At 48.4% G+C, this 19,999-nt stretch overlaps 1 protein-coding gene across 7 annotated transcripts; it reads left to right on the top strand.

Moving 5' to 3' along the window:
• The first annotated feature begins 14 nt into the window (after positions 1-14).
• ARF3 (ADP ribosylation factor 3) lies at positions 15-19,221 on the top strand. Of its 7 annotated transcripts, none has more exons than XR_005380110.1 (6): positions 15-321; positions 713-818; positions 1,156-1,213; positions 1,572-1,614; positions 3,680-3,786; positions 14,016-14,083. XR_005380110.1 is itself a non-coding variant. In XM_038577517.1 (6 exons), exons 3-6 carry the CDS (start codon positions 14,110-14,112, stop codon positions 16,437-16,439), a joined length of 546 nt encoding a protein of 181 aa, XP_038433445.1. In that variant the 5' UTR covers positions 116-321; positions 713-818; positions 14,016-14,109; the 3' UTR covers positions 16,440-19,221. The 7 variants fall into 7 exon arrangements, 6 of the variants coding, with proteins under 6 accessions (XP_038433448.1, XP_038433447.1, XP_038433446.1 ...); XM_038577517.1 differs by lacking the exons at positions 1,156-1,213; positions 1,572-1,614; positions 3,680-3,786 and adding exons at positions 15,063-15,173; positions 15,407-15,531; positions 16,278-19,221 and having other exon boundaries at positions 116-321; positions 14,016-14,257; XM_038577522.1 differs by lacking the exons at positions 713-818; positions 1,156-1,213; positions 1,572-1,614; positions 3,680-3,786 and adding exons at positions 15,063-15,173; positions 15,407-15,531; positions 16,278-19,221 and having other exon boundaries at positions 136-321; positions 14,016-14,257.
• Positions 19,222-19,999: the final 778 nt, after the last annotated feature.

Raw genomic sequence — 19,999 nt, 5'->3', positions numbered from 1 at the left:
ACCCGGCTGCCTCTGCTGCAGCCGCTGCCATGGTGACGGCCCTCTCGCGAGAGCTGCCGCTCGCCACCACGCAGCTCTCGCGCGATCGGGGAGGTGGGAAGTATCCCGGTCTGGGGGTGGGGGTGCGCCGCACAGCTCCTGTCGCCGTCGCGGCTTCCGGTGCTAGGTGGAGGGAAGGAAGGAGGGAGCCGGGGAGCGCGGCCAGGGGAGCAGCCGTGCCGGAATCGGCCGGGGGGAGTCGGAGGGAACGGAACCAGCGCCGAGCGGAACCTGCGGGGGCGGAGGCGGCGGCTGCGGCGGCGGAGCTGGGAGCAGGAACAGGTGAGGGGCTGGGGAGAGGAAGGCGGGTCCCCGCGGAGGAGAGGCTCGGGGTGGGGGCCGGGGAGGCAGACCCCCGCCCCCCGGCCTGCCGGGCCTGAGGCGCCGTGGTGCTTCCCACCCGGGAGCTCGGGGAGGGGGCGCCGGGCCGGTCTCTCGCCTGCCCCCACATTTGAAGGACGCGGAGCTGGGGCGGGGGTGGGGGTGGGGGGCGCACACGAATGGGTGCTCCGCCTGGCAGGCCGGGGGCGACCCGGGCTGCAGTTAGGTCCCCCTCGCCTGTAGGAGGTGGGCTCCCGAGAGGGGTCGGGGTCGGGGTCGCGGTGGAGGAAAACAGTCCGGAGAGGTGGTGCGGGGGCGGTGATGACTGTTCTGTATCCTTTTCCTGTTAAAGGGCTAGAGAACGCCGCTTTTTCGTCCCCTCCCTCCTGCTCCACCTTAGTACTAGAAGACCAGAGCCTTGCTGCGGTGACACCCTGTACTCCCTTCGTGGGGCAGAAGTGCGTAAGGGGTTTAGGGATCAGTTGGCCGGGGGAAGCTAGTGGGCCACCCCCCACCCTCCACCCCCACCCCCACCCCCACCCCCACCCCCAGGGGCGCTGTTCCCGTAGAGGTTGCGCTTTGGGTCTTGGGAACCGCACGTTGAGAAGAGGGCAGCAGGTGGGGAGCTGGAGGAGCAGCAGCAGCAGAAGGGGGTGGGGGGGGATCAGATCTCGCCGGGAGAGAAGCGGTGGTGCCTTCCTCCCCCAGGCAAAGCGGGGGCGGTCTCCCAGGAGGAGGGTGCAGCTTGTCGCTTGGCTTTGAGTTTGTGTCTTCCAATCCGCTCTCTTTCTTTAGGAAGTACCAGGATTCCCGGAACAGAAAATGGAGCCATTGCTTTACACCAGTGTTTGAGGGAAGGAGGGGGAGGTGGAGTTCCCTTATTAAACCCGGCCGCTTGAATAGCAAAGTGGTAGCTCCTGTTTTTTGGGGGAGTTCCCTTCTTTCTGGGTTGCATTACTGCCTGTCTCCCTCTGGCCAGGCCAGGAGGAGTGTGGTATGTGGTCAGGAGTGAGAAGAAATAGTGAGGTCATCCAGTGGAGGGAGAAGCGTAACTCAAAACCTGCCTCTGATGCTGTTGGATTGGGTCACCCCTGGTCTGTGGCATGAAAGTTTTATGAGTAGGAGATCTGCTGCAGGAGTCTGATTGCTTGGGTCAGTGCAACAGGACAGAATCTAGTCTCTGCATACTTTTCTCTCCTGTCCTGAATCAGGTGGTGACCATCTTTGCTGCCATTTTGTCTTGAGCTTCTTGGGGTAAGTGTCTCCACTAAATGTGACTGGAGTGGAGCATTGAATTGGTTGTTGCACATTAGGCCTGAGTTTGAATAACGTGTCTCTGAAAGCTCATTTTAAGAAAGAAGCTGATCCAAGGAGGTCACCTTTTCCCAGAATGAATCACTGACCTTGGGTTTAGCTGGGCAGGGCCCCAGTGTATCACGTATTTACATGCCTCCTGCCTCCCGGCATAGAATTACTACCTTGCATCGTCAAAATTTTTACGTGTAGATCTTGTCTTTCCAAAGAGATGAAACATTTTGATTGCAGGGATTGGATTTCATGATCTGTCTCCCACAGTGTCTCTGCAAACAGTAGGCACTCAGGATGAATAGAGGATGTGAATGGATAGAAGTCCACAAGCTTTCTGACTACAGTTTAAGGAAAGAAATGGGTTGGCTGTCAGGGAGAGTGCTTGGAGATAGCTGAGTGAGGGTACAGAGCCCCTTGGGCATTGTAATTAAGAAGTCTTGGTCTCTCCACCTTCCTGAGAAGTACAAAACAGGCCCGGATAATGGAAACTAAGACCCAAAAAGAAAGGTATTACTAGAACACAAAGTCATTATTTATCTGAAATCCCAGATCTCCTGCTTCCCCATTGTGGGCAAAGGGGTCTCCATTAGACGTTAAGTCCTTCACAGTATTGTCAAAATTGGAATTCTGGAGATTATAGAGGAGAGCGCCAATGTATGTATGTGGTGCCTGGCACAGAAATGGTGCCAGGGTATGGTAGCTGCTATTATTAAACTGAATGCAAGTATAAAAGGAGGGGTGACGGCAGGCTGGAAAGAGTGGAAATGAAGTCTCAAGTGCACAGAGGATCATATTGTGTGTGCTCATCTCTGCTGCTCTCTTTTCCACCGGAGTCATGATAAGAGGAAATGGACTCAGAGGATAGTGGGTGGGATCTGTTGCTTAGAAGGAGGAACTTCTTTAAAACCAGGTTTGTTAAAGCTGAGTAAATAACAGGGAAATTGTGGAAATTTGCTTCCCCATAAACCTTTAGAAATGGATGCCAAGCAGCCCGAGACTCAAAGCATATCACCGTGTTTAGCTCTCCTCACCATTTCTGTTGCAGGTCAATTTAGAGGCAGTATGGTATGGTGTGGACCTTGGAATCAGACAAAATTGGGTTCAAATCCTTCCTCTACTAGTTGTACTAATTGTATACTAGTTGTATAATTTTGGTGAAATTACTTGTCCTTCCTTAGCTTCATTTTCCTCATCAGTAAAGAGCATGATAATGCCTACTTCATAGTACAGGCATGAGAATTAAATGAGATGATATGTAAAGTACTTACTACAGTACAAAGCACATAGTAAGCCCCAAGTAAATGTTAGTTGCTATTAATAATCATCATCATAATAGTAATAATAACATGAACGCTCAGGGCTGCCTTCAAAGAGAGGAGGTTGACAAAAGAATAACTTGCCGCCTGTGTAGAGGGACAATTGTTCCCATGACTTTCTTTGCTGGTCGTAGGCTTATGAGCAATGAAATCTTTTTTCAGCACAGCTTCACAGAGGCAGCTCCTGCTGCCTGAGTGGGAGGTGAAGCGGGAGCGAGGCAGGGGCCCTGAACCATCAACTTGGATGCAGGGTGAGGATGTGGGGGCTCAAGAAGAGTGTTCATGTTAGAAAAAATCAGCATTATTGAGGTAACAGTTGACTCTATTATACAAGAGCACTATCATTGACCCGGGTCAGGGATTTAGATTCCTGGGTCCCTTTATTTTAGGTCTCAATCAGTATTTCAGCATCCTCCATTTCCTAGGCCACTCTTCTCATTTAGTCATAGCTCCTTTAAATGTCTGCCTCTGAGTATGCTTCAGAACGTACTGTATTAAGGTCCGGAGTTGTGATATCTGTGTAATTCTCTCTGCTAGACCTTTTCAACATCTGTTGAAATAAGTAGAGTGCTAGTAAAGCTTTTTAATAATAAAAAAACATGGGGAGCATTTGGAAGTTCCACACAGATGTTTGAAGCCTCATGTTATAGACTAGGAAGGAAAGAGCTGAGGTAGGGATTCTATGAACATTTTAGAGCTTTGCATTGGACTTCTACAAAGGACCTGCTGTGCCATATGGACCAGAAGGGACATGGCTCGGGATTTCATGGATCCATCATTATCACCATATTCCTGAAGAAAGGTGAGATGATTGGGTATAGCAGATCTCATTGTACCTTTTAGCTCTTCCATTACTGTTGAGAGCCTAGTATAACCCTTCCTTTATGAACTTTTGCATTAGAGCATCAGACATGGATGTTTAGACTTCAGCATGATTTAGGATGTAGGAGAACGTTTGCTCTCTGTTGCAGTGATTTTTGACCCCCTCCTCCTCTTCCTCCTCCTCCTCCTCTTCTTTTTTTTTTTTTTTTTAAGATTTTATTTATTTATTCATGAGAGACACACAGAGAGGCAGAGACATGGGCAGAGGGAGAAGCAGGCTCCTCGCAGGGAGCCTGACATGGGACTTGATCCCAGGACTCGGGGATCATGCCCTGAGCTGAAGGCAGACATCAACCACTGAGCCACCCAGTCATCCCTGCTTGTCTTCTGTTAAAAGCAATTAAATGTTACTTATATAAAATCTTATTTGAAGTCTAATAATACATTAAATGGATAAAAATGGAGCTGTTCTGGTGGTGGTGTATAGGGGAGGAGCATAATGAGTGCCTTTCACATGGTCCCCCCTTCCACCCTCACCCAAGCCTTTGAATCTGATCCAAGGAACTGAACCGTAGGGTTCTGAAAACAGCAACCATTTCTCGAGTTTGTCAGGCATAGGAAAAGGATCAGGGATCACCTATAGAATACTGTCTTCCTCAACCCCTGAAATGTTTTGCCACCATCAGTAGAACCATACTCCTCAAAAATAAGCATGTTAGTCACTAATTATAGAGTAGCCATGGTGCTGGGGATGTGAAACATGAATAAGGTATGGTCCCTCCTGACAAGGGTCTTAGAGTTTAGTGAAGTACTCCTCCAACTTTTTGTCATCATGGCAGACACAGGAAATAGTAATGGACAGACATAGTACTTACAACCTGAGGATGACTGGCCCTTGGGCTCCAGCTGCCTTAAGCCCTGCCTAGCCATCCAGTATGTCAGACTTATAATGTGTTAAAGTCACAGTTCTGGAAAGCAAAACAGACAAATGTGAATAAAACATTCCATGGTAAGTCCTAGAGTAGGAGAGCATTTGAGGTACTAAGGGATGACAGATAACTCTTATTCCACAGGCTAGGTAGTTCCCTGTTTTCTGTACCCTTAGACTGCTCTGTAATGGTGGGCCTTGTCTACACAGTAGCTTCCTGTGTCATCTGTTCACCAGCAGCTCCATTTTTTTTTTTAAGATTTTATTTATTTATTCATGAGAGACATAGAGAAAGGCAGAGACACAAGCAGAGGGAGAAGCAGGCTCCCTGCAAGGAGCCTGATGCCGGGATCACACCCTGAGCTGAAGACAGACGCTCAACTGCTGTGCCACCCAGGTGTCCCAGCAGCTCCATTTTGACCTGTGAAGTGGGACCAAATTGGGGCAAAGGTTTATTAGGGCTTTAGGCTCCTTGTGGAATTTTAGTGATTTTGTAATTAAGAAAGTGTAGTGTTGGGGTACATGTGTGGCTCAAGTCAGTTAAGTGTCTGCCTTTGGCTTAGGTCATGATCCTGGGGTCCTGAGATTGAGCCCTGTGTTGGGCTCCATGCTCAGCGAGGAGCCTGCCTCTCCCTCTCCCTCTGCCCCCCGCTTGCTCTTTCTCTTGCTCTGTCTGTTCTCTGTCAAATAAGTAAATAAAATCTTAAAAAAAAAAAAAAAAACAGCATAGTGTTCTGAATATCCAAGCCTGTAGATGTAGGCATTGGAGCAACCATGGGACATTAGGAGATGGAATAGTTGTAAGCTGGTCAGATTCTATGATAGGGCAAGCTGAAAGCTTTGGTTAGAGGACAGTGCTGTGGAATGTTCCAAAGAAACAAATGAGTCTAGTTTTTATCTTGTCACTTTTTTATCTGGCCATGTATTCTGAAACAGACCTGATTCTCTGTTCTGACTCACTTGTTGGTTGGTCATGGAAAAGCCAGGCTCTTCCCAGGTGTGTTTAGGTCTCTAATCAGACAGGGCAAGTTAGGATCTTTCTTTGCTTAATAATGTGGCCTTCTTTCAGGTTCTTCTGTACTGGAGTCCTCTTGTCAGACTAGAAGGGAAACTGGCTTAATGATTCTGGTCTGAGCCTAAACACTGTTATAATTGAGTTAAGTGGAACCTAATCTTATATATGTTTTAATTTGTAAGAATATCATCATTGATTGCCTAGTAGGTATCTTTCAGACCTTTTTTTTTTTTTAAGATTTTATTTAAGAGAGAGTACAGGAGGGGCATAAGGAGGCGATGGGAGCAGAGGGAGAGGAAAGGGAAAAGAATCTCAGACTCCACACTGAGCGCAGAACCACAGCAGAGCTCAGTCTCACAACCTTGAGATCATGACCCAGAGATCATGACCTGAGCTGGAAATGAGAGTCGGACTTAACCGACTGAGCCACCCAGGCGTCCTTTTAGGCCTTTTTAATTTTATATTTATTTTTAAAAGATTTTATTTATTTGAGAGAGAGAGCATGAGCAGAGGAGAGGGGCAGAAGGAGAGGGAGAAGTAGACTCCCCACTGAGCTGGTGGGACCTGAGCTGAAAGGCAGCTGCTTAACTGACGTAGCCTCAGGCCTTATTTTAATTTGCCCTTCCTTCCTTCCTTCCTTCCTTCCTTCCTTCCTTCCTTCCTTCCTTCCTTCCTTCCTTCCTTCCTTCCTTCCTTCCTTCCAGCTTATATTTATTCATGATAGACTAGAGAGAGAGAGAGAGGCAGAGACACAGGCAGAGGGAGAAGTAGGCTCCATGCCGGGAGCCTGACGTGGGACTCGATCCCAGGACTCCAGGATCTCACCCCTGGGCCAAAGGCAGGCGCTAAACCGCTGAGCCACCCAGGGATCCCCTAATTTGCCCTTTCTACAGCCTTTGACCCGCCTGCCTTTTTTTTTTTTTTTTTTTTAAGATTTTATTTATGTTTCATGAGAGAGACACAGAGAGAGGCAGAGACCCAGGCAGAGGGAGAAGCAGGCTCCATGCAGGGAGCCCGATGTGGGACTCGATCTGGGGACTCTGGGATCACGCCCTGAGCCAAATGCAGACACTCAACCACTGAGCCACCCAGGCGTCCCCTCCTGACTTTTTTAAAAATGTTTTTTCCTCATTGGTGTCTGTGATGTCTTACTGTCTTGATGTCCTTTCAGCCCCTCTGGTTGCTTCTTACTCTCTTTCCTGGCCTCTGTTTTTGCCCTCTGCTTTAAATGTCCACGTGCCCCAAGTTTCTGCCTTTGGCCTTTCTCTTATCCCACTGTATGCACTCTCCCTAGATATATCAGTTAGAGTGTACCATCAGTTGCAAAAGATAGAAAACACATCTGTGGCTTAAATGACAAATAGATTTATTTTATCTTTTTTAAAAAAGATTTTATTTATTTATTCATGAGAGACACACAGAGAGAGAGAGAGAGAGTGAGGCAGAGACCCAGGCAGAGGGAGAAGCAGGCTCCATGCAGGGAGCCTGAAACGGGACTCGATCCCAGAACTCCCAGATCACACCCTGAGCTGAACGCAGGTGCTCAACTGCTGAGCCAGCCAGGTGTCCCAGACAAATAGATTTATTAAAGCATATAGCTTGAAGTCTAGGTAAAATAAGTCTGACACCAAAGGACAAAAACTATGATTCCACGTATATGAAGCACCTAGAATAGTCAGATTCATAGAGACATACGTAGAATGATGGTTGCCGGGTGCTGGAGGTAGGGGAAATGCAGTTATAGGTTAACAGTTACAGAATTTCAGTTTGGGAAGATTAAAAAGTTCTGGAGATGGATGGTGGTGATGGTTGCACAACAGTGTGAATGTACTTTTCTTTTCTTTTCTTTTTTTTAAATATTTATTTATTCCGAGAGAGCGAAAGAGAGGCAGAGACACAGCAGAGGGAGAAGCAGGCTCCATGCAGGAAGCCCGACGCGGGACTCGATCCTGGGTCTCCAGGATCACACCCCAGGCTGCGGGCGGCGCTAAATCGCTGCGCCACCAGGGCTGCCCAGTGTGAATGTACTTAATGCCACTGAACTGTGCACTTAAAAATGGTCAAAACGGTGAATTGTGTTATGTATATTCCCCTGTACACACACACACACACACACACACACACACACACACACACAGAAATCTAGAGCTAGAACACTTGTTTTTTTAATCCACCATCTCTACATTATTAAGGACCCAAACTTTCTTCATTTTTCTGCTCTGACCTCCTAGAGCTCTTAGGTTTGTCTCTTCATGTTCTCAGAATTACTCCAGCAGCTCATTCTTTGACATTAACATGGAAAGGCTGGATAAGAGAATGTTACTATATGTCTTCTTCTTCTTCTTCTTCTTTTTTTTTTTTTTTTTTAAGATTGAGGAAAACTTTCCCAGATACTCCCAGCAGACGTTCTCCATATCTTATTGACTAGAATTAGTACATGACCACTCGTGACTCGGTCACTGGCAAGGGAAATGGCATGCCTACATCCCTTAGGCTGCAGTTTTCGTACCGTAGGACTGGGAAAGGGTATCTTTATACCCCCGACCCCAGCATCTGGACAGATTAAGGGTTCTGTTAGAAGAAAGAGGGGGAAGAATGGCTCTTTGGGTAGATAGCCAGTAACTGCTGTCATCCTAGATCTTGGTTTCTCTTATGGCTTCAGTTACTGTCTCTGCAGATGATTTCCACATATCTAGCCCAGACTTTATTCTGAGCTTCATACCCTAGCATCTCAAAATCAAAGTTAAATCTAAAAAAATATCTTCAATCTCAGTTCTGTTCCTCTTGTATTTCTTGGCTGAAGAAATGCCACTAGATCACACAGGCCAGAAACCTGGGAATCATGTTTGACTCTTGGACTCTTCCTTCCTATATTTAATCAGTTGTCAAATCGTGTGTATTTTACTATTTTGATGTTTCAAACCTGATTTTTCCCTTTTATTGCCACCTCTAGTTAAGAACTTTAGATTTCTTAGCTGTATTACTGTACCTACCATATGATCTCTCTACCTCAAGTCTTTTCCACCTTTTAATTTACCCTACATGACTGCCAGAATGATTTATTTATTTATTTGTTTATTTATTTATTCGAGAGAGAGAGAGAGAGATAGGCAGAGGGAGAAGCAAGTTTCCTGTGGGGAGCCCCATGTGGGACTCCATCCCAGGACCCTGGGATCATGCCCTGAGCTGAAGGCAGATGCTCAACCACTGAGCCACCCAGGTAAAGAAGGTCCTTCTAAAGCACATACTTGATCATGTTACTCAGTATGGCCTTTAAGGCCCTTCATGATCTAGTCCCTGCTTATCCCTCATGTGTTGTCATTTCCTTTTACTCACTGTGTGGCATTCAAATACGCTGACTCCCAGATGCACTGGGCTTTGGCTAGTGAAAAGTGCTGTCTCTGACTCAGGTCTTTATGCTTTTGACACTCTGTTCCCTCTCCCCGACCCCCTCTTCTTTATTGTTTGATTACTTCCTCCTCTTCCTTTGCAAGTCGCTCAGGGGTGATCTGAGAATCCTGTGTGGGAATTGCCCTTTAGACCTCAGTTTTGTTCTGTTTTTTGTTTTTTTAAGATTTTATTCATTTATTCATGAGAGACACACAGAGGCAGAAGCAGGCTCCTTGCAGGGAGCCCAATGGGGGACTCGATCCCTGGACGCGGGATCATGCCCTGAGCCTGCCCTGAGCCGAAGGCAGATGCTCAACCCCTGAGCCACCCAGGTGTCCCTTGCCCTTAAGTCTTGATTAACTACACCAGCTTTCTGTCCCTGTAATACTAGGTGCTTATCCCACCCTTACCCTTGCACTGTTTTGTAATTCTCTCCTTGCTAGTCTCTTTGCCTCCCATTGTCTGAGTGTCGTGAAGACAGAAGTTGTCTTCCTCTCTGTATCCCTAGTTCTGTATACCCAATAAGTGCTTAGTGAATGGATGGAAGCTGACATCAGAAGCTATTTCTTGGCTATGGGAAATCTCTGAGTCCAGCAGAAGTCATTGAGATATTTATCTAGGAGTTTGTGTGCTTGTGATTACAGTGCTCTTGAGACAAAAACTTGGAAAGTTTAGAGAGGTCACAAGCCAGCTGTGCTAAGGAAACTAAATACAGGCAGACCCTGCTTTTGTTTCCTTAGATTTTATTGGTCTGCTCCATTGGCTGTGCTAAAAATAGCATCTCTATTAGTGATAACTCAATGTGAAAATTATCTGGGAACAAAGCTGCTTTTAGTGCACCCTGCCTAGCAGCAGAGGGTTTGGGAGACCTTGGTCTTCCTTTCCCTAGACCCATGCAGCCTGAAGAGGAGGAGGTGGTCCGATCAGAAGTGTCTCCTCAGAGGTAGGTGTCCTAGAATGCAAGCCTGAGTCAGCCACCAGAGTCAGGTGCGGGGAGTTGTGTGTGGCAGACTGAGCTGTGACTCTCAGAATCATTGGAGTGAGGCAGGCATTTTCCTACAATACACACAAGTCAGGATGGCTGAGCAGTCAGTTATAGCAACAGCCTGCTTCTCCTGGGGGGGTGGGAGGATGGGGGGTAGTAAGTAGTCCTCAGCAAGGATATCCTCAGATGATGCTTAAATCGGGCAGTGTGCTCCTGCAGGGTTCCACACAGATTGTACTGGAACACACTTAAAGAGCTTTTCTTGTTATTTGTACCACTGATAACAAAGTTTATAACTGTAAAATAGGATATTGAGATATACTTGTTTAATAATAGGGATATTGTTGCTGTCCATTTTTCATCCTAAGCCACTCACCTTCAGTTTTAACTGCTGATTCCTGGTTTTTAACAGCCCATGGAACCCTGGCATTTTGCCCTGTCGACACAGGAGTGCCATCTGTGGTAAAAGAGAGTAACTATAGGCTGTACGGTTCATAGGGAAACAATCCAGGGTTTATGTATTTTTTGCCATTCTGCTTCCCAGAGCTTTTTCTAGGAATACATTATGGGTGAAAGTGAAAATCAGCTATATAGCCCAAGGTTTGTGTTCATGGCACAAAGCTGAAAGTTGCTACCATCCTCCAGGTAGAGGCAGCATGTTCTCTAGTAATAGGGGCAGAGAAAGCCAGGACAAGAAAACCAACACCCACTTTGGAATGCTCATCTGAGTCCAGCTCCTGATTATATTAGAGGAGTCACAGTGTGCACTAATTTCAAGGTGCTGTGCTGCCCCAAGAGGACGTGCAGTGACTACATGGACATTTCATCATTTATCCATCAGCCCCATTGTATATTAAACAGCAAGAGAAAATTCCACCGATTTTAGTCTTCTAGTCATTTGACGGTGTTTCCAAACCAGTCTTGGGGCCAGATATGGTGTGGGAAATGGCCAAGAATTGACAGGATATCTAAGAAACCATCTGTGCATTACACAGAGCTACCAAGTAGTGCTAGAGTAGAAGAAATGATAAAAGGATATCCTCAGAGACTTAAATCAGCCCGTGTGCTTGGTTGAACTCCTATAGTGGGCTTGTCACTGGGAGTGGGGACAGATCCAAAATAAATAAAAGGCATAGTTCTTGCCCATGGAAAATATAGTTAAACTGGAGAGACGGTAAATGTATAGACATCTAAAACAGGCAAAAAGCTCCACAAGGTAGTAAGTGCCACATGAGTAGTTCAGATAATTCAGGGGCATGCCAGTAAAATAAGTATAACACTGGGATCAGCTTTTTTTTGCGGGGGGGGATCAGCTTTTGAACCAAGACGTTAGCATGCTAGGTTGGCAAAGAAGCAAACTAAAGGACAGTGTATGCGTGTTTTGGGGTGAGGGGTATTTTTCAGCCAGTGCTGTACTCACGGTTGGTGATCCTTTAATCAGCAATCACTTCATTCATGAAGGACAACCAGGTAAACGTGTGGTATAAATTCATTTCAGAACCTGGGCCAAAGCCTTAAAGCAAAGTATCATTTGGAGCTGGAGAAGAGGAGACCTGACTAGGAAACAAGATAAAGACTAGGAAGACTTGGGAAAGGTTTATATTTCTGGAGGAGAAGGTAGCAGAACCAGAAGTCTGATTACTACGGATTGTCAGGGTTGATGGAATTTGATCTTAGTAGCTGGGCAGATGTCCCTTCCTGCCTAGGGATCCTCCGGGACCTGTCTGCTTGGGTGGGTTGAGGCAGGATGGGCAGGGAGGATGGCTAGTGGGCGACTTGGCTCAATTTGAGCCCTAAGGTTGAGCCAGGTCCTCTCCCTGGGGTGTGAGCCCTCTGGGTCAGGGGCAGGGCTCATCCGAGGAGCCTACCAGGAGCACCACGCCTGGCTCATTAGTGGATGTCTGGGAAGGCCTTTGAAGATGAAACACTCCATAAGCACTCATTGTTTCTGTTTTTTGGACAAACTAGTACTTTGGTCTCCAGGGGCTGTCGATCTAGCTCTTTTGTACTAGTCTGGAATTTGCTGCAAACTGAGGAGAGTAGGAAATAAACAAAACTGAAATATTTTTTGAGAAAACAGCTAAACTCCCACTAAACCTCCATGCTTTAGCTTGTAAATCTGATTCCTCCCCATCCACCTTTCACATTCTTGGGTTTGGATGCACTCTGTCTTGACCTGTTCCTTCCTTTGCCTGCTGTTTTTTTTTTTTTTTTTTTTGGGGGGGGGGTGTTCTGGTTCCCAGACTATATAGAGGATGCCAGCAGCTGGCATATGGTGATTGCTGAATAAGCTGCCCGCTGACACATGTCTCCTGCAGGCACAGAGAGCTGGCTGGCATGGGCGATTCTGAACCCCTATTTCATTGTCTCAGAGGTGCATTTCTGTGGCTGTCCTATGCCATCAAAAAGGGAGGGAAGAAGAGAGGGAATGAGTGACTCTAGGATTCCGTCTTTTGGAGGCAGTGGGTGGTAAGAAGTTAGGGATTTTATACTTTTCTAATGCTTCTTACTGCTGTCTTCGTTTTCTTAGCAGATAGTTAAGATCCTAGTAGGCGCCAGGCATAAGTCTAAGTGAGCTGCTTAGTAAGGTCAGTATCAGACCCTGGGAGTTTTAGTTATTCAGCTGCTACATACCAGGCGCTACGCAAGGTACCAGAAACATGGCAGTGAACAAAATAGATAAGGAGCTGACATTGTAGTAGGAGGAAACCAGTACAGTGAGAAACAAATGTGCAGGGTGTCCGATGGTGAGAAATGCTATGAAGAAAAATGAAGTGGGGTAAATGGGGTAAAGAGCAACATGCGTGTATTAGATGTGGTTGTGGAAGGCCTCTTTGATAAGGTGACATTCACGTGATACCTGAAGGAAGTGAGGGACTACTCCATGAAGGTTATCTGAGAGAGGGGCATTCAGGGCAGAGCCAATAGCAAGTACAAAAGCTTTGAGGCAGGAAAGTGTTGGGGAATTGAAGTGTAGGATAAGGTAAGGGGAGAATAGTAGAGAAACAGGAATGCGAATCATGCAGAACCTTGTAAGCCACGGTATGGCATGAGTTTTACTGAAAGGGAGATAGGAAGCCAAGAGAGGGTTTTGAACCGAGAGGCAGCATGACCTGATTTTGGTTTTATTTTTATTTTTTATTTTTTTAATTTTTTTCTGATTTTGGTTTTAAAAGCAGTCTGGCTGCTATGTGGAGGATAAACCGAAGGGGGTTAGGGAGGAGGCAGAGAATGAGGTGACTGCCTCATTGCAGGTAGAGAATGTGGAGAAGCTGTCCTTAGATGGGCCACTGCGAGCCTAGGAATGAGGGATAACCTAGGTGCCCCGTTGTATGAATAGCGCACACCTCCAGCTTATTTCTTCCTGATGGATTTTGGAGTGCAGAAGGGAGGTGGAATTGGAGAAATATAGAAGAAGTAGGGGAGTCTCTTGATTTGAACATGGACCTTGGGAACCTGGCAAGCCTGAATCTTGTTAGGAGTCACGAAGAGCCACTCCTCATTCCACTCCCTCCTTTCCCAGCCTTTCCAGGAGTCTCAGGGTAAGGTTGGGAGAGGGAGGGGTACTCATGGTTTTACAAGGCCTTGTGCAGTATGAGGGGACTGCCGAAGCCATCTAATTCAATTCCCTCTATTTATAGGGGCAGATAGGGACAGTGGAATAACTCGTCCAAAGTCACACAGGTACATTATGGCAGAGCAGGTGTCTTGAATGTTCACTGCTCTGTTTCTGCTCCCAAAGACTCAGGATGTGTCTGAGTGGGACATGATCTTTATAGTGCCCTCAGGCTCTCAGCATGTAATGAACTCCAGCTATGACTTTGGCAAATCCCATTTACATGAAATCCTGACGAGCAGATGGTGGTAATGAGTTTATGTTTCTTTGCCTAGGATCAAGTTCTCCACACCCGGGACCAAGCCAAAACCAGACTCCCACTGCCCCCACTTGAGCCCTCCTATCCTCAGAAAGTGGTTGCTGGTGATCATGGGTAATATCTTTGGAAACCTTCTGAAAAGCCTGATTGGGAAGAAGGAGATGCGCATCCTGATGGTGGGCCTGGATGCTGCAGGAAAGACCACCATCCTGTATAAGCTGAAACTGGGGGAGATCGTTACCACCATCCCTACCATTGGTAAGGGCACAGCTTAGATGTCCGCTTTCACGCCGACTGCTGGGCCAGGCAAAGGGCCTATTCCTAGATCCCCCACCTGGCCACCAGGCAAGTCCATGCAACTTGAGGGGATTCAGGGAAGGATGGTTATTTAGCTTACTAGCAGGTGCTGGGGCTGCCGTTTGCCCACCTACTTGGGCCTTCTCTGATGCGGGAACTTCCGCAGCCTGGCACTGAACAGTTGCCTCAGGCACTGAGCTGGTTTGTTCTCTGTGTTGTTTGGAAAGCGGGTGAAAGGCTTTGATGTTCCTGCCAGAGGCCAGGAGTTGTTTCAGTTTAGATCCTCAGTGGCCCTGATCCTGGTTAAGACCTGCCTGTGGGAGGGAGAACATTTGGGGCTCCAGATCATCATTGTCCACTGGTTCTGCATTTGGGGCTCCAGGACTACAGCTCGCTTTTTCTCCACTGTGTTTCCTAGGCCCTACTTCTTAGCGGCAGCAGACTGCTGCTGAGATACAGGAATGGGGCTGAGTCATTTCTTTGCAGGAGGGAGAGGCAGAGAATGAGCGGAGAAGGTTAGCTCATGTTACCAAGGGGGTTGAGAACCTTCTGACTGGCCCTCCTCATTCGCTTCCACTCTTTCTCTAAGGTTTTCTTTTTGGCCTTTAGACTGTTAGACCAGGGAATACCAGGCCTGAGAAAGCCTTAGCTTTCTTTCCTATGCTAGACTCAGAGCCAGGCTGGGGGAGACAGAAGCAAACCAGTGGGGTATTGTTTGCAGGCCTAGTGTTTGAGGCCAAGTGGCCATTGTCTGTTTTTTCCAAAGGGTTCAACGTGGAGACAGTGGAATACAAGAATATCAGCTTCACAGTTTGGGATGTGGGTGGCCAGGACAAGATTCGACCTCTCTGGAGACACTACTTCCAGAACACCCAAGGTATGGCATATGAATCGCCCAGCTTGACATGGGTTGGTTGGGTGTGAGCAGGTGGTGTGGCTGTCATCTTCAGTTGTGGGCAGTCTTTGCCCTGCAGCTCCTAGAGGTGGGAGAAAAGGAGGAAAGGGAGCAAATATTTGGGGAGTATATGGCAGGTGTTGTCTTTCAGTGGGGGCTATGGAGGGGGGGGAGTTCAGCTGCTGTCTTATGCACCCCATGCTCTGCCTCCCTAGGGTTGATATTTGTGGTCGACAGCAATGATCGGGAGCGAGTAAATGAGGCCCGGGAGGAGCTGATGAGGATGCTGGCAGAGGATGAGCTCCGGGATGCAGTGCTCCTTGTCTTTGCAAACAAACAGGTGAGACTTCTCACCCATGGATTTGAGAGAGGTCAGCCTGGCCGTGGAAATCATAGGTGTTGGGGCTCATTGTAGGGGGGAAGCCCTGTGACTGTATTCTCAATTTTTTTTTTAAAGATTTTATTTATTCATGAGAGACACACAGAGAGAGGCAGAGACACAGGCAGAAGGAGAAGGAAAAGCAGGCTCCACGCAGGGAGCCCGATGTGGGACTCGATCCCAGGACCCCAGGATCATGCCCTGGGCCGAAGGCAGGCGCTAAACCCCTGAGCCACCTGGGCGTCCCTGTGTTCTCAATTTTGGAACGATGGGAAGTATGATTAGCTGGCTCCTTTATGCTCCTCCTCCTGTCCCCCTGCCCTGCTTTAATTAGCAACATTTCTGTCCTCCGGGATTGGTGTGGTAAATACCCCAAACTCATTCCTTCGTTCTCCCCTGTTGTCTGCTCTAGTGGAACTGCCCTCACTCCTACAGTCAGACCTGATTCTGTGCCCAGTCAGAATCACCTCTTCACTTCCCTACCAACCCTATATTTGGTTTGCGATTCTCCAGTGGAATGACCCTTAGCAACTTGGGTCTCTAGCTCTAGGATAAAAAATCCAAAGCAACTCTTTAGAACCTTGTTTGGGTTCCTACAGTGAAGGAAGAGGAGAGGGTGCTGGGACACATCTCTTTGGTAGATGGGTGCTGTAGAAGCTTTTGAAAGATCCTGAGCCTCCTTTTTGTGTGTCTCCTTCGTGCTCCAGGATTTGCCTAATGCTATGAACGCTGCTGAGATCACAGACAAGTTGGGCCTGCATTCCCTGCGTCACCGCAACTGGTACATTCAGGCCACCTGTGCCACCAGCGGGGACGGGCTGTACGAAGGCCTGGACTGGCTGGCCAATCAGCTCAAAAACAAGAAGTGAGAGCCAGGCAGCCCTTTCCGACCACCCCACCCACCCCTGACATACCTACTGTCTCCCTGCCCCAGCCCTGCCCCAACCCTGCCCCTTCCTTCCCGTTGCCAGTGTGGCCAGGGCCCTGGGTATCATGTCCGCATGCCCAACAAGAGCCTTGCCTCTCCTGCTTCCCCTCTGCTCCCCTGTCCATGACCAGTCCCCAGTTGCTGTTCTGATGATGAATCATTCCAATTTATCAGATTTAAAACAAAAAACAAGGTTGTTATGGTTTCATGGGTGACCCCCCCCCTCACCCTTTGGGGTTTGGGAGGTGGGGTGGGGTATTCTCTCCGTTCGCTTCGTTTGGCTCTGGTTGCTGTGCTCTTGGCATCTCAGTCCCTTCCCTTTCCCCACAGGTCCCTCTCCCACTCCCCGTCTTCCTTTCCTTTGCCACTCTCTCCCCGTTCTACATGGAAATTGCACGGGCCTCTCTGTGTGTGCGTGCATGTGTGCGCGTGTATATACATGTATAGAGAGATATATATGCGGGGGCCAGGGAGAAGGGTGGGGGTGGAGTGCAGCTGGGGCTGGGGCCAGGTCACTGCCCACTCCAGCCTCCCATCTGCCCCTCCCGCGTTGGTGAGATAAAGGGAAGAAGATAGAGGGAAGGCTGCCCCAGTCTTGCACTGGTTCCTCTCCGCGCTGCAGGTAGGTTTTTCTGGATGATAGGAAGGATGACGGATTTTCCACCACCATCTTCCTTGTGCCCCTCTCTCCACCCCATTCAGGGCAGGGGGTGGTGTTTATCTCTAGATGACTGTTCCCGAGGAGATGCCATTTTGCCCTGCCTCGTTAGTGGGAGGGAGAGAAGAGCCCACTCACTCTTACCGGCCCAGTGTTCAGCTGATCCTCCTCCTTAGATCTGTTCCTCAGGAGCTTGTGACGAAGGTGGGGAGAGCGAGACCATGGGGGTATGTTTGGGATCCAGAGCACTGGGGGGTGGGCCTCAGGACTTCCATCCTCATCCTCTTGTGTTGTTAGGAGAAAGTGAGGCACGGGTCAGTCTATCCCCGCTTTCCCATACTCCCCCTCGTCTTCTGATCTCGAGGACTGGGTGGTTCATCTGTTCTTTGTCAGAAGTTTCCCCACCCTAGTAGTCCTGCTGGCCTGACCAGGGCTGGCTGGGTGGTTTCATGGGGAGCAAGGGGAGTGGGGGTGACATAGCAGACCTCAGTTTCAATTCCCTTATTCTCCACTTCTCTTTTTCTAGTCCAGGATGTGCTGAAGGCTGAAAATTTTCTATTCTGTTTCTAGACCCTCAGACTATCCTGCTGTCCCTCCCCACTCCGTCCTAACAGTTTTCCCCTGCCCGTCTCACCCACTTCCCATAAATCAATTTGAGGGTTGGAGTGGAGGAAATTGAACTCTGAAGTAGTTGTTGGTGCTGGTGGGATGTGGTGGTCTTCAGGGTCCTCCCACCATTATTATGTAGTTGTTCAGAAGCTGCTGCTACTGCGTCTCCCTGTTTACAGGGAGCACTTGTCCCTGAGGTCCTGGCCCGGGTCCTGACTTTGCGGTTTCTGTGAAGCCGTGGCTTTTCGGTGGGCTCCTGTGTGTGCTGGCTGCGCCCTGAGCTCCAAAACGGCCGCCCATAACCTTTCTGCTAAGATCAGGGCCCAGGCTCCCCACAGCATGGCTGAGGGACCCCTTCCCAGAAGGACTGTCCCAAGCCCCACCCCATGGGGCCAGGCTTCCTGCCACTCTTGTCTACAACAAGCAGATCAGTACCCCCACCCTACCCCAGGTTGAACTGTGAAAGAGAGGTTCCAGGGTTGTCTCCCTCAGTGCCAGTTCCTTAGTGATGTACTATTTACACAAGATGCAGTGGGAGTGTGCAGGTCTCCTGACCTCTAGGCCTGTGTGTGTGTGTGTGTGTGTGTGTGTGTGTGTGTGGCAGGGGTGAGGGGAGAGGTGTGCTGGAGCTTCTGTTTCATTTTAACATGTATTTACTCCCCTGACCCCACATTTGCTTCCCTCCACCACTTTCGTTTGCCTCTGCCTGTTTCCTCATTTTTTTTGCTTCTGCTCCTGTTGCCTCCCTTTCCTGAACCCTCTCCTTTGCCTTCTCAGCTCATTCACTGCTGTTGCCTGTCTCCCCTTTTCTTGTTTCCTTCTTACTTAGGGATTCCCCACACTCGGTCTTTGCAGTAGCTGAGGATTTTGCCTTTTCTCCTGCCTCCCAGTCTGACCCTCCCTAGTCAGATGGCAATCCCAATTAGGTTTCTTATTTTAGGCCCACCCCTACCTTGTTTTGGGGGGCTCCAGAGACCAGGGGGCCTGCGGTGTTAGGAAGCAGCCTTGGAGGTTGCCTTGGTGCTGCTCAAGGATCCATCCAGCAGGGGGCAGTAAGTGATGTTGGGAGTATCCCTGGCTGCTAGGCCCTTGGCAGGGGTGGTCCTTTCTACATTCCCATTCACCTGAAAGCTCTTTTTGGATTGGGTTTCTCATTCCATTGTTGCCTGCTCCCTCCCACACTCTCCTCTGGTAGATTTAATTTTACGCTTTCCTTTGTTACAGCCCTTTTCTTCCCCCTCTAGAGATTCCCCTCTGCCACTCTCCCCTCCAGAGTTTGTTTTGTGGTGTTACAGTGGTAACTGCAGTTCTGAACTGGTTTTTCTCTTCTTTTTGTTCTCCTCTGGAATGTAGACTGTACATGTTTAATAACTCACCTTCTCTCTCCTTGCTCAAAATGTGGGATACGCGATGACTGTGACCCTGGTTGGAAATTAAACTTGTTTTATGCAGCTTTGGAGCAGACCTTCATCTTTGATGTGCAGCAGCCATGGGACAGTATTTTAATGGTGAGGGTACTTCTGTCTCTGGTCCCTCTCTCTAGACTGCTCCTTCTCTCAGCAGAGGGGTGAAGGGTACACTTGACAGAGGGAGAGGGAGGCTATGGAGAAACTTAGGATTACCTCTACACTGCTTACTACTTTCCATCATACTCTGGAGGGGAGCCTAAGTGAATTGGGCACCAGAGTATAAGGGCTTCGTGGCTTTGCTTTTAGTTGTAAAGGATTTCATCCTCCACTTAGCCTTATGTATCACCTGTTGGTAGGCATTAGAGACTTTAGTGACTAGAGGGCCCTGAATGTGGAGTGACCCATACTCCCTCCATCCTCAGATCTCCCCAGCCTGTGCAGTCAGGTGCTTCATCTGTAGATTGGAGTCTCGTCTAGTTCTGGACCTTGGCAGTGAGTAAACACAGAAGATAAAGGTCTGTATAGTATAGTGAACTTGATCCTCCTTACAGCTGTAGCCCTATATCACCTCTGCTTCAGGCATATGGTTCCCTGTTGTCAGGAAGCCAGGCCTCATCCGGAGAGATTCCACAATGTTTTGAGGGAAAGGACAAGCCTCTGCCCTGCCCCAGCCCTCCCCTGCCACTACTCTTTTCCTCTCTTGCTACTACTGTCTGGCTCCAGGCAAAGAAAGAGATGGTGCTCCCCCTTTCTTTGGTGGAGGAGGTCTGGGTGAGCTACGCAGACCTTCCCCACTCTTAGCACTTTCTTAAGCTTTGGGGACAG

The sequence above is a fragment of the Canis lupus genome, chromosome 27 (assembly GCF_011100685.1).
Source record: "Canis lupus familiaris isolate Mischka breed German Shepherd chromosome 27, alternate assembly UU_Cfam_GSD_1.0, whole genome shotgun sequence".
NCBI classification, from domain to species: Eukaryota; Metazoa; Chordata; class Mammalia; order Carnivora; family Canidae; genus Canis; species Canis lupus.
This window is presented reverse-complemented; position numbering and strand designations above follow the sequence as displayed.